General features: G+C 26.8%; 1 protein-coding gene across 1 annotated transcript in view; it reads left to right on the top strand.

Annotated features, from left to right (window-relative positions):
- LOC100575166 overlaps positions 1-12,512 on the top strand; it is a 19,328-nt gene extending 6,816 nt beyond the window's left edge. The window contains exons 2-6 of the mRNA XM_029490491.1: positions 2,983-3,102; positions 4,935-6,422; positions 11,700-12,153; positions 12,217-12,300; positions 12,384-12,512. Coding sequence (XP_029346351.1) covers positions 2,983-3,102; positions 4,935-6,422; positions 11,700-12,153; positions 12,217-12,300; positions 12,384-12,443 — 2,206 coding nt within the window. The 3' untranslated portion in view covers positions 12,444-12,512. The remainder of the gene's footprint in view (positions 1-2,982; positions 3,103-4,934; positions 6,423-11,699; positions 12,154-12,216; positions 12,301-12,383) is intronic.
- Positions 12,513-13,198: the final 686 nt, after the last annotated feature.

Here is a 13,198-nt window from a genome sequence, read left to right on the forward strand (position 1 = left end):
CCCAATGCACCAACGATATCACTTTCTGTCGAACAAGATACTGAAGTTAAAATCGTAGCATTATTTCGACTACTTATCGTGTCCCAGACCCAAAAAAATAAAAAATAAATAAAAAATAAAAATAAAAAAAATAAAAAAACACACATCATTGTAAAATCAATACATTCATCGTTCCACTCAGAATCTAAAATTAAATATTAAGCATAATGTAGATAAAATATAATACCTACAATAGAGAATAGAATAATATATTATCAGTTAAAATAATAATATATATGTAATAATACATATATCATACGGTACTTATAAATTACTAGCTGCCCGACCTTCCTACGGAAGAAATTATTTTTTTATAATTTAATTTAAAAACATTTGGCTATTTTTTGGTTATACAAATAGTATATTATAATTACATATTGTAGTTATTGTTATAACTAATTTCTGAAAATTATATATCCTACATTTTGAATTCAACCACTGGCGTGGCAAATTTTATTATTTTTATTATAGAATAGAAATAAGGTAGAAAAAAATGTAACAATAAATTATTTGTTTAATGAATAATATATATTTCAAATGGAAAAATGCAAGTGCAAACAAATAAATAAATAATATTTAATTAATAATAATAATAATAATAATAATAATAAAATAAACAAACAAACGGTTTCCTTCGTCTCCAAAATCAAGTTAGATTCTTATATATACAGTGTTCGGACTTATCTTATAAATTTATCTATATGAATATCTAGATAATTATTTGTTCATCTTTTATCTTATCTAGATAAATAGTTACAAGGTATCTAAACGTTCATCTAAATAATTTTTTTACTAATCTAAATAAATTCATCTAGAAACATTTTTTATTGATAAAAATCGCGAAATTGTACTAAATTTTTAAATATTTATACAGATTCTCAAACAAAGTTTATGGTTTATAAATAATGTAATTATTTTTATTTATATCATTATTATTATTATGTTCCTAGTGCGCAACTAAAATATACCAAAATTTATAACCATTTAAAAAATAATTGTATCTTTCTTTTATCTAGATAAATATGAGTTAAGTTATCTTTTATCTCTATCTAGATAGACTTGAGTTGCATTATCTTTATCTTTATCTAGATAAAAAAATACTTTTCTATTTCGAACACTGTATATATATAGATTAATATAATAATTATTTATCTTAGCTCGAAGATTGATTTGCTCAATTATTGCAAAAACTAAAATACAAAAAAATGTATCATTTTTAATATTAGATGAGCAATAGTTCATTCCAGGTTAAACCGCGGAATTCGGCGGTAAAATCAGTGGGATAGGTAAGCGTAATCGAAGTGTAATCCACCATTGTAATACGGGCCATATTATTAAGTGTATAACATAAAGTTGTTAAAATATAATACTTATATAATAAAACTATTTTAAATTGTACTCAATTGAATTGAATAATTACTTAAAAATAATTCTTATTTGGTAAATATTTTATATTTTGAAGTAATAGTATCAATAATTACTAAAATTTATAATTTTTTTATAATTTACATTTAAAACAATGTCTTCACAATATAAAAACCAGTCTTCGGGTGAATGGTAGCGTTACCTGGACGAGACATTTGTACTACCAAATTGCCGAGAAAATTTTCGATCGGAATATGTAAAAGTGTTCTCTACATCGTGATATATCCCAAATCACCGGAAGGTACAAATTGTTTTCACCCGAGCGCGTTTTATTAATTTGCTTCCCCAATAGCCGCTAAACTTGGTTATTTTATTTTTAAACTCTTTATGATATCATTATTGTCGGCTACCTTATTTCGAAAGGCCTTTTCGACTCATTATGGTTACTCGGTTGCCGACCATGGATATTATATACATGGATAGGACCATGAAGACTAGAATATAGAAATCAAACTCCGCTTCCGAGAACGTCCCGAAATGAGTAACATGATTAAACAGCCACATGCTGCGTTTCATGCGCTAGGGTTGCTACTTTAACCTGCGTAGTATACCTAGGTTTTATTCATGTTTTTTTGTGTTTTTTGGAAGCTTTGAGTGTTAGCGTAGGCACTCCGCAAACTCCAGCGACGAACATAATATGCGTTTTCGCTCGGGCAACCATATTATCTTAAATCGTGGTAAATAACATGGTTTTACTATAACTACAAGTAACCAGCGTTCACTTGGACGTGTACCTAATTTGCAATTTTTAATTATTACAAAAACGTAATTCTACTTCTTTTTTATTACTCTATTTTAATAAATATACCAACAGTATCCTATTACTAAATAATTAGTTAAAATATGGAGTTTATTTTTATATTAAACAGATGACTCTTTGACCCGTTAGTCTTTAGTAACCTTAACATTTTAAAACCATTTCATCGGTTTAATTGTCACTACTTTTGTCTTGTACCATTTTCGTTGGTCGACGCTACTGAAAATACTTCCATATTTTATAATTATTATGTAAAAATAATATTAAATACCTAAAATAAGAACTACCTACAGTTATAGACAGAATAGTTAAGTATTTCCACGACGAAAGCACGTTGTTTGATGACGCAACTGTTATGATTCTTATAAAAACAAATATCCTTTGTGTAATTGTGGCATAATAAAATATAGTCAATTGGAAATAATTAATAATATTAGAGTTAATAAACAATAATACTTTAGCGAGTATAACATACAATTTGACTAGAAGTTTGGTCTCGATAATTTAAAGACCTGGGTATAAACTTTCAATTCTTGTCTCCTAATTATGAACATAATGAATATTATGGAATATATTATTTGAACAGAAGCTAAATTTTTAAGAAACATATAAGTTTTTATAGGTTTGGAATAGTATTAGTTGTTAAATAGCGGAAAACTGTTTTTAATAACAACTATTATTTAAAAATATATAGGTACCTACATTGAATGTGAACATTGTATTTCTAATAATCTAATATCATGCTGGTATTTTTTTTTCAGATCAAAAAAGCATACGCACCTTAAAAAAAAAATCGATAGCTTGCTTCGCAACGCTATTTATGACACATGTTACGTTCATTTGACAAGATTTACTGCAGAAGACATAGTAAATTATAAATTGTAAGTTTGTCTTTATATTTATATATGATTAAGGACTACAATGATTATACGAAAATGACGAACCAAACGAAATCTGATCATTTTATTCGATTTTTTTTTCCAACTCGAACTTTTAAAGTCTAAAAATTTTTTAAAATATACAATCTTGATAAAATTATGATAAATAATGAAAACAAGTATATTCATCCCAACTGTTAGTTTTGCTTTCTAAAAGTATTCTTTCATAGTTTAGTAGTAACAATAGATCTAGTAATAATATGACGGTTGCTTATTGTCAAGACGAACAATAAACATTTTGATTAAAGTCCAGGGCATGAAACTGCTTATGAAAAATTCTGTTACCGGTTATTTTTTGTAAGTGGTTACTGGTTTTTAATGTTTTTAGAATTAGTGATAATTGATTACTGATTACCAAAATTATCTCTAACAATGTGGTTATCGGTTATCGGTTTGGAAACTATTTTAATTATTCAATATTACCGGTAAAATCTTCAGAAATGGTTTTTTCCGTTTAGGTTTTTTTCCGAAAATTTTTGTTTTAAAACAAAATATATCAACTTTATAAAATTGTTTAGGCTAAATTAAAAAATCATAGTGTCATTATAAAATTTATTCTACGTAAATGCCGCCGTAATATTTTCAATACCCTCGCGTACCTACGAACTAATGATTATAAATTAAGACACTGCTTACCTAAATTTATGTCCCAATATATGGATCGTAGAAACTGTAACATAGCTTGATTTTTAGTTATTGAATTATAACTTATTTAAATATAATACTTATAGGTAGTAAAATCTAATAAATGGTAAATAAAATAAATACAGCATAATTAAACTTATATTATTTTTCCGTGTTTTATATTTTACGTTCAACTCTTAATGTTATATTAAAATATAATAATAAGTATTGACAAATATTTTTTTTAAATTAATAAGATGTTGGTAGTAGGTATACCTATACCTAATATAGTACCTAATATAATAATTATAATATATTAGTAATGATAATAATAATACTCTAAAATCTTTATTTATCATTCTGTAATTTTTTGGTGGTATGAACACCTAGTAATTTTCTTATAATATATACTTTGCGCGTTCCAATAATCGCATAATAATCGCAATAATCTTTCGTTCCGGAAGAACCCCGATTTTTTATATCTTTAAAACATCATGAAATATATCATGATTAATAATACACTGTTTTTTAATTTTTAAAAAGTTATTTTTAGGACTTCGAAATGAAAATTTCAAAAATCGGGCTTCTTCCGGAACCAGATAAAGATCTCCTCTACAATTTTGTTCAGAGGTGTTTTTATGATAAAACCACTCAGTTACCCTGGTTATTGGAACGCGCAAACATGTTTTTAAAGGAATATTTTGAGTGATTTTTTTCCGTGACACGTCCTCTTAATCGCTTCTCAAAATTTAAATTTACAAACCGGGAAGTGTTATCAGGCCCAAAATTTGTCATAGTAACCAGCTTCCATTAAAAACTGGTAACTGGTTTCAAGTCCTGGATTAAACCATATTTTAAATAGGAGAACGGAAAGTCATATAATATACATTATAACCTTTCAATTAATCTATTAAGCATTTGTTTTGGTTCAGTTTTCGAACAATTGGTAATATCACTGACGAGTTAGATTTATATAATTTTATGTAATTCATACTTTAAATACATAATTATATAGAGCTCTTTTAGAATGTATAGTTAAATATGAATAATACATTTTTTAATACAAAAATATTATAAATAATAATAATAATAATAATAATAATATTATATTTATCTCAAAATACTTATTTAAGTTTATTACTTCATTTTAGGAGCTTAATTAAAAATAAGGATAAGACACCCAAAGAAGTTGATCATATATCTAAAAACAATAATACATTAAAAGACAATAAAACGTCTAAAAGCGATAAAAGGTCAAAATACGATAAAAAGTCTAAAGATGTTAAAACATCTAGAGATGATAAAAAGTCTAAAGATGTTAAAACGTCTAAAGATGTTAAAACGCCTAAAGATGATAAAACAACTAAAGAAAACACATCTATAGACGATGAGCCTGCTAAAAAAAAACAAAAATTGGATTCAAATGGAATAGATGTTTTGAAATTTGTATTATCTAGAGAGGGTGAAACTCATAAATATAAATCACAATTCAAGTCTTCATTAAAACTCAATAAAGAAATTGCGTCTTCCAGTACAGCAGAGGAGGTACCCATAGTAATTGATTGCGAAGAATCTACCACATCTGCTAATTCTTCAGCTACAAATGTAAAACAAAGGCTCTGGGTCAAGGATCTTAAGAAAATGATGGATGCAGATAATTACATAAAGTGGCTGAAAATAATCAATTATAAAAATAAACCCAATCATCCAACAAATGGCATGAAAAAGTTAGCACTCGCTAAACTCCCTATAAGCGGAACTATAAGAAAACCTTTAAGCGGACTTAAAGTAGCTGACCCTAAACAGGATGTATATGTCAAAAAATATAAGAAAGAGCATTTAGTTAAAATTGAAAGATTATACAAAAAGTATTTCAGCAAATCCGTACAAGATGCTATCGTGATTATTGCAAATATACTCAATATAATTTCAATGTCTAACAAACATTACAAGACACGAGTGGATGAATCTTTTAAGAAAAGATCTGAAGCTGAAAAACTTAAAAAAAGATGCGATGCCAACCGATTACATGGAAGACACAAAAAAATTCTAGAAACAAAGTTGAAAACCAATTTTGTAGACGTTGTATCATCTTTTGAAATTTCAGAATTTGATACTGCATTTCACATGTTTTTTCTAAGTATATTAACTGTACTTCGAGTTCTGGATCATCGTCAATTCAAAAGAGGCGGTATCTTTAAAAATGTGATACTTTTAGTACGGGATAGTTTGAAGAATAGTGATTGTGACCATCCCAAAATTTTTTCAATGTTCCGATCAAAGACATTTCGACCTGACTGCGTTGATTTAATGAGTCTAATTGAAAATAGTCGGGATATTGACTCTGGAGTCAGCGATCGCATGTCTTTGTTTTTTATATCAACAGTAAACAGTTGGGAATATTTTCAAGCAGTTATTGATGCTGTCACTGGTAATTCGAATGAAGACCTGGCGTTATTAATCGATAATGCAACTTTTCAATGTTCCATTAATTCAGAGTTTAAAGATCCTATAGATTCATCAAATGCACAATATTCAGATGACAAAATACCAGCAACACAAACTATCTCTAGCACTATCAATTCTGATGAAATAATTCAAAACTGGTCCCTAGCCAAATATCCAGATGGAACTTACCAGTAAGCATTTTTTCATATCTAATTACTGTTATGGTCCGATTAGTTGTCATAAAATATTTGATTTAGACACAATATTAGAATTTTTAGACCCTTAGAAAAAGTTTGTATCTAAACGGTGTAGTTTGGACGTAGTTTGATGATTTGATAACCACTTTAGAAAAACTGCTGCTTGGCGCATGACGGGCAGCGCTCATTTTTCGTGCCCCCAACTATATATTGCAATACAATGTCCTTAATATTATAGGGTGATTGACAATTTCCGCTCAGAACCGTTTTTCGTCAGGGTTTGGTAAGTTTCATATAAAAAGGAATTCGTTCCGTTCCTTGTTTCTTACAAAAAATAATTCGTTCCTTTGTAAAATGAACGAGTTCCTTTATAAGTTCTAAATAAAATAAAAATGTTATTTAATCATTTATATATATATATTTTTTTTTTAAATAATTAATATATTAGTGCATACTAATATATTAATGCATACTAGCATACTTCTTTAATTTTTAATTACAATATGTTCCTACAAGTATTGGTACTTACATATTTTATAATTCTATTTTTGAATTTTTTTCAAAATTAAATTGCTGGCCGACGCATGTCGACTGTCTTATCGTTTATTGTTATAATAAAAATTGGGCGATTGTAAGATCGGCCCCTGTTTTTTTTAGGTAAAAATAATTTAGGTGTAAACTGGGCCCGGGGTTTTTACAGGTAAAAATGATTGACGTGTAAGCTCGGCCTGAATAAAAATATAATATGTATATTATTTTTGAGAACTATTTAGAGGACACCATATGGAGGTGATAATCATTATCCTCCAAAAATATTTTCATATTTTTATTCATAGTATGAAGTTTGTTATAAAAATGTAGAATTCACTAAAATTGTGAAAAAATTTAAGTTATATATTTCAGTATTAAAAAATATAAGTAAAATGTATCCATGTAAAATTATAAGTGTACAAAAATGTACAAATATAATTAAAACTGTAGTGCAATAGCTAATAATGTAAGGTTATAACTTACACTATAAATCTATTTTTTTAAGTAAAAAGCCACGTGTTTGACGTACCTATTCACTCACCGATATACACACCGATACATAGGTAGTAATCGTTAACAACAAATTGTTCCGTGAACAAAATTAACTACATTCGTTTGTGCTTTGTTTGTGCTGGTTTGTGCTTTTAATCCCGTCGTTTGTGCTCAACTCTTTCCAAAGTTATTAAACTTTCAAAGTAGGGGGGCTGGGTGTCCTTAACCCCCCCACTTTGGAATTACAAAACAAAATTAACTCCATTCGTTTGTGCTTCGTTTGTGCTGGTTTGTGCTTTTAATCCCGTCGTTTGTGCTCAACTCCTTCCATAGCTATTCAACTTACAAAGTCAGGGTGCTGGGGACATGCTTAGCCTCCCACTTTGGAATTTCGAAACAAAATTACCTCCATTCGTTTGTGCTTTTAACCCCGTCGTTTGTGCTCAACCCCTTCCAAAGTTACCCAACATTGAAAGTTGGGGGTTAAAGTGTAATCACAGGTACTCCTCTTTGTCTTGAGAATCTGATCAAAACTATCCACATAATAATTTTTACCTCTATGGTGTTTCGTCGTGAAACATTTGGTTTGCCAGAAAAACCCATACACTTGTGGATTAGAAAATTACTTTTTTTTTTAAGTTTTTGCCAGTTTTGGAAAAAATATTGGACACAACAAATGGACTTACAGCCTAATACTAAAAATATAGTTGTGATAAAGGTGGTTCTTCAAATAAATTCTATGTATTTTAGAAAATCGAACCCATTTGGATGTGGATTAGAAAATAGTTTTTATTGTAATAATTTCGAATCAATCAATGAAACTTAAGTAGGTATAAACATATATATATATATTCTATACCCAATTTCATACCAGATAAGGACATTTCTAACAAATTGTAGTTCCTTTTTTTTTCGTCAATTACAGTGTTTATATTAAAAATAATATTTTTAAACATAATTTAACTTTAAATATACCTATGTATTGTAATAGTAATACTCTGATATAGTGATGCAACACACCGATACAACGCCTGTGAAGAGTTTATTGTCCTCATTATAGTTTTTGTAGTTTATTCGAGAATTGTTCAATAATTATTAATTATAGGTCAATATTATACAAATTCATAACCTATATAAAAAATATACGAAGACAAATTTTTGTACTGATTGTTATATTAACATATTATTTATTATTTTTTTTCTACATGAGATATTAATTAGTAAATATTATTTGTCATACTTAGTTTTTTTTAAGACGATATTAAGGTTAGCAATAATATTATTAGATATATATTATAATATTATAGTTTAATTAGTAAAATTATTTATTGTAGAAATGGTGAAATACATATGTTTTTTTAGTACCTTCTTACACGTACCATCAGATACGAATTACATACATTTTTTTTTTAAATATAGAATTTTTAAAATTTCTTATTAAAATTTAATGATGGCCAAAAAAATCACTTAGCTCGTTCTGAAACCTGTAGCACCACACTAATTTAATTTTTTTGCTGTGAATAAAATTATATTATACAAATAATCAAACAAATTTCATACTAAATATCTATTTGCAAAAAATAAATAGTGAAAGTCGTGTGTGTTGAAGGTAAGATAACATACAAAGAATATCCATACACATATTTATACCAAACGATACACAATAACATAAATACTAATTGTGATCAAAAATTAAATATATCTGTGATTGTAATTAAAATAATTAAGTTGTTAAAATAATATTATGTGTTAGGTTTTAATTAATTGATATTATAGAATATTAATTTTAGAATCTTACTTTAATCTATTGGCTGTTCATCATAATGAATAATCAGTTTTTATACAACATTTTTTTTAAATTTTACTTACATTGTACTCTTAAAAAACTTTTATTTGAATGATCGAATGCATTATTTATATTTATTAGGTACGGTAAAAAAACAGATGACAAATGAGTTCCTATAAGTGTATAACTATATTAGGTACTACTTAAATAGAAATGTTAACTTCAAATGATAATAATTATTCGTCTTAAAATAATTACCTGATAAATTAGTTTTTTTTGATATAACATTGACGTGCCTAATCAACACCCTAATTTTTTTTTATTGTTTTCTAAGTACGTATTTTCTATATCTTCTTTTCAAATTGCAACCATTTGTAATGTAAAAAAAAAAATACCATTTGAGCATTTTTTTTTTGGACAAAGTTCAAATTTGTATAACTGTAATTCAAAACTTATCAGTGAGTAACTTGTCCCCATTACGCTTATTATTATTTAAAAAGCATATTTCAAAAAGTTTATAACTAGTTAAAATATAAAAAGAGGTACCTAACTCACTAGGATAAAATATAAAAATAAAAAATATATATTAAAATCCTTCAATCATGTATCAATATATTATATCGATTTAGATTTTTAGCTTCATTTCTTTGACAATAATTTCAATTTTTAATTTTAGAATTTTTAATTTTAGTTTTGATTTTTTTTGTATTTATTTTAAGTTTTAATTTTACGAAATTAGATTTTTATCAATAGTTTTATTTATATTACCTAAATTAGTTTTATTCAATTTTTTATATTTTTTTTGTTTTCTAAACAAATATGCTATTTTTAAAACCCTTTACAAACTGCTTACAAACTTTAGTCCGTCAGTTCTAAACTATAAAATAAATTGTAAAGGTACTGAATATTATTTATTTATAAATAAATTATATATTATAATATTTAGTTTAATTAATTTTTTCATATGTTAGCTTTTAACTTTTTGAAATACGCTTTTTAAATAATAATATAAGTATAATAAGAAAAAGTTGTAAGTCCTTAAGAATAACAAATTTTAAATTCCAAAAAATAGTTAAAACCTTTATTTTTCATTTAAATAATATGCAGGTAAACAAAATCATAAAAATTAGAACTTCATGTCTTTAAAAAAATTGCTCAAACTGTTTTCTAATCCAGATAGGTTTGATTTTCCAAAATACATAGAATGTATTTAAAGTACCACCTGTATCACAACTATATCTTTAGTATTAGGCTGTAAGTCCATTTGTTGGGTCTCAAATATTTTTTCCAAAACTGGCACAAACTTAAAAAAAAAGTAATTTTCTAATCCACAAGTGTATGGATTTTTCTGGCAAACCAAATGTTTTACGACTAAGCACCATAGAGGTAAAAATGATTATGTGGACAGTTTTGATCAGATTCTCAAGACAAAGAGGAGTACCTTGGATTACACTTTAACCTCCAACTTTTAAAGTTGGGTAACTTTGGAAGGTATTGAGCACAAACGACGGGGTTAAAAGCACAAACGAATGGAGGTAATTTTGTTTCGAAATTCCAAAGTGGGAGGCTAAGTATGTCCCCTGCCCCCCGACTTTGTAAGTTGAATAACTATGGAAGGAGTTGAGCACAAACGACGGGATTAAAAGCACAAACCAGCACAAACAAAGCAACAAACGACATGGAGCTGTTAAGTTATTGGAACTAAAAAGGAACAAAAAATGTTGTTATTTTACCTTGAAAAAAGAACTCGTTCTTTTAATTTTTTATAAAAAGTAATTCGTTCTTTAAAAAGGAATCATTCCAGGAATCCGTTCCTTTTGGAACTCGTTCCTTCTAAACACTGTTTTTTGTATGCAATGATTTATCATTGAATTCTTATTGAATACAATATGCATTTCAGTGACTGTCTTAATTATTTGGATGTACACTCGACACCTCCTATACAGTTTAATGATTTCCACAGTTTTTAGTTTTCTAAGATTTGCTCACCTTATATCCTTATCTGTTAGTTACAGTTACATAATTACGATTGCCTAATTTATTTGTTTCTGATAATTTAACAGTATTATTATTTAATAACTATTTTAGTATATTATAATACCTATTATAGATGTACAATATTCCCAAATTCATATTTGTAGTTAAAAAACAATCAAAGATTTTAAATTAGGATTAACTGTATACACTTTTAGTAACATTAATTACATCTGTAATAGTCAGATTAATTTTGATCATGTTGTAAAAGGTTTAAATAGAGGTATATTATAATTATTATCAATTAAATTACTAGTTTTCAAAAAATTAACATCTACTATCTTAATGAATTGAAATTAAAAATTCAAAATCCATACTATTTCTTAATAGTATAAGACTATTATTCTTTATTTCCATTATTCCGTTGTATATATTTATTGCAATTAAAATTAAAATTCCAGTATTAATGAGTTCTGTTATTTTTTTAGACAAATACCTGTGCTAAAGGGTAATAGGACCCAAACCATTGGTAACACTGCAGTAAAACTATCAATTTTAACTGGCCAGACGTTAAATACCTTCTATCAATCATTTTCTTCTTCACTACATGATAAAACTTTTGAACCTTCTACTTCTAAAGTGATACCAACAAACAAATGTTTTGTTGTCACGCCAACCATTTCCCACAGTCCTTCGGTGAAAGTAACAGCATCTTTGTCAAAATCTGCAACACCGACACCAGCAACAACAACAACATTTGTGATGATCAAACCAGCAGTTCCGAATAATATATCGATGGCAAACAGTTCTCTTCATAGAGCTGACGGTAACACTATAGTAGTTGGTAACAAACAGTATCAATTAGTTAAGGGGCCAACAGGTAAAATGAGAGCAGTTGTCAATAAACCATTTGTTAAACCACCACCAACCATTAAGACCAAAGTATGTAAAATGCATTAATATATATTTTTTTAAGCATTTACAAAAGCTTAACAATTTTTTTAGTGCTACTCGAGAAATTGTACCAAGTCTCCAACAATAATGTGCAGTAACTGTACATCGGTGAAATACTGTTCCCTTATCTGCCAAGTAAAAATACCTATTTCAATATACTTGTTAAATAACTATACTGCTGTTATATATTAATATTAATGTATTTTTTCTTCTTTTAGGAATATGACTGGTATGATGGTCACATAAACGACTGTCATCATCTGCTAAACAAAAAGTAGAGACCCTAAACGTTCCATTACATATTATATAAATAATTCTAATGTAATATATTTATATAAAAGGCATTTTCATGAAAATATTTTTATTTAAAAAAAAATATGGATTACCTATGCTTTTATATTTTGATACTTCTTAAGTTGGTATATAAGTTTGTTGATTACTATTAAGTTTAATATAATATTACTATATAGTTTTTAGGAATTTTATGTTAATTTCTTTTTATATGTACCTGTAATTTATTTGTTTTTTCTAGTGAGGGTCGCCAATATGAATAACTAATTTATGGTATTTCAAATTATATAATATTTATTTCTTGATTTAATTTATGTTTGTATATAAATAAAATAAAAGTAATTTATGGGAGACTGAGTAGAATATGCCTTTGGTATGGATCCTACTATGTAGGTTCAGAATACCTATAAAACAAAAAACAAAAAGTATAACAATAAAATATCACAAAGTGTGTATAATTACGTAACTGTAACTGTACACAACAGTTTTACTTTATTTAGTAATAAAATAAATAATTTTTGTATTCTTATAATACCTTTATAATATTTCTTAACTTTGTGATTTAATAAATATTAAGTTTAATTGTACTTGCTAATGCATTTTATTGAAGATAACCTTCTGTGCAAATTGTTTATGATTTAATTATTGGTTTTAAAAAGTAAAGCATGACAATTAAAACTAATAATTGGATTTAAATAAGTTCTTTTTGAACTAATAATTAGAGTGATTTTATAAAATCATT

This window comes from Acyrthosiphon pisum, chromosome A2 (assembly GCF_005508785.2).
Source record: "Acyrthosiphon pisum isolate AL4f chromosome A2, pea_aphid_22Mar2018_4r6ur, whole genome shotgun sequence".
In the NCBI taxonomy this organism is placed as follows: domain Eukaryota; kingdom Metazoa; phylum Arthropoda; class Insecta; order Hemiptera; family Aphididae; genus Acyrthosiphon; species Acyrthosiphon pisum.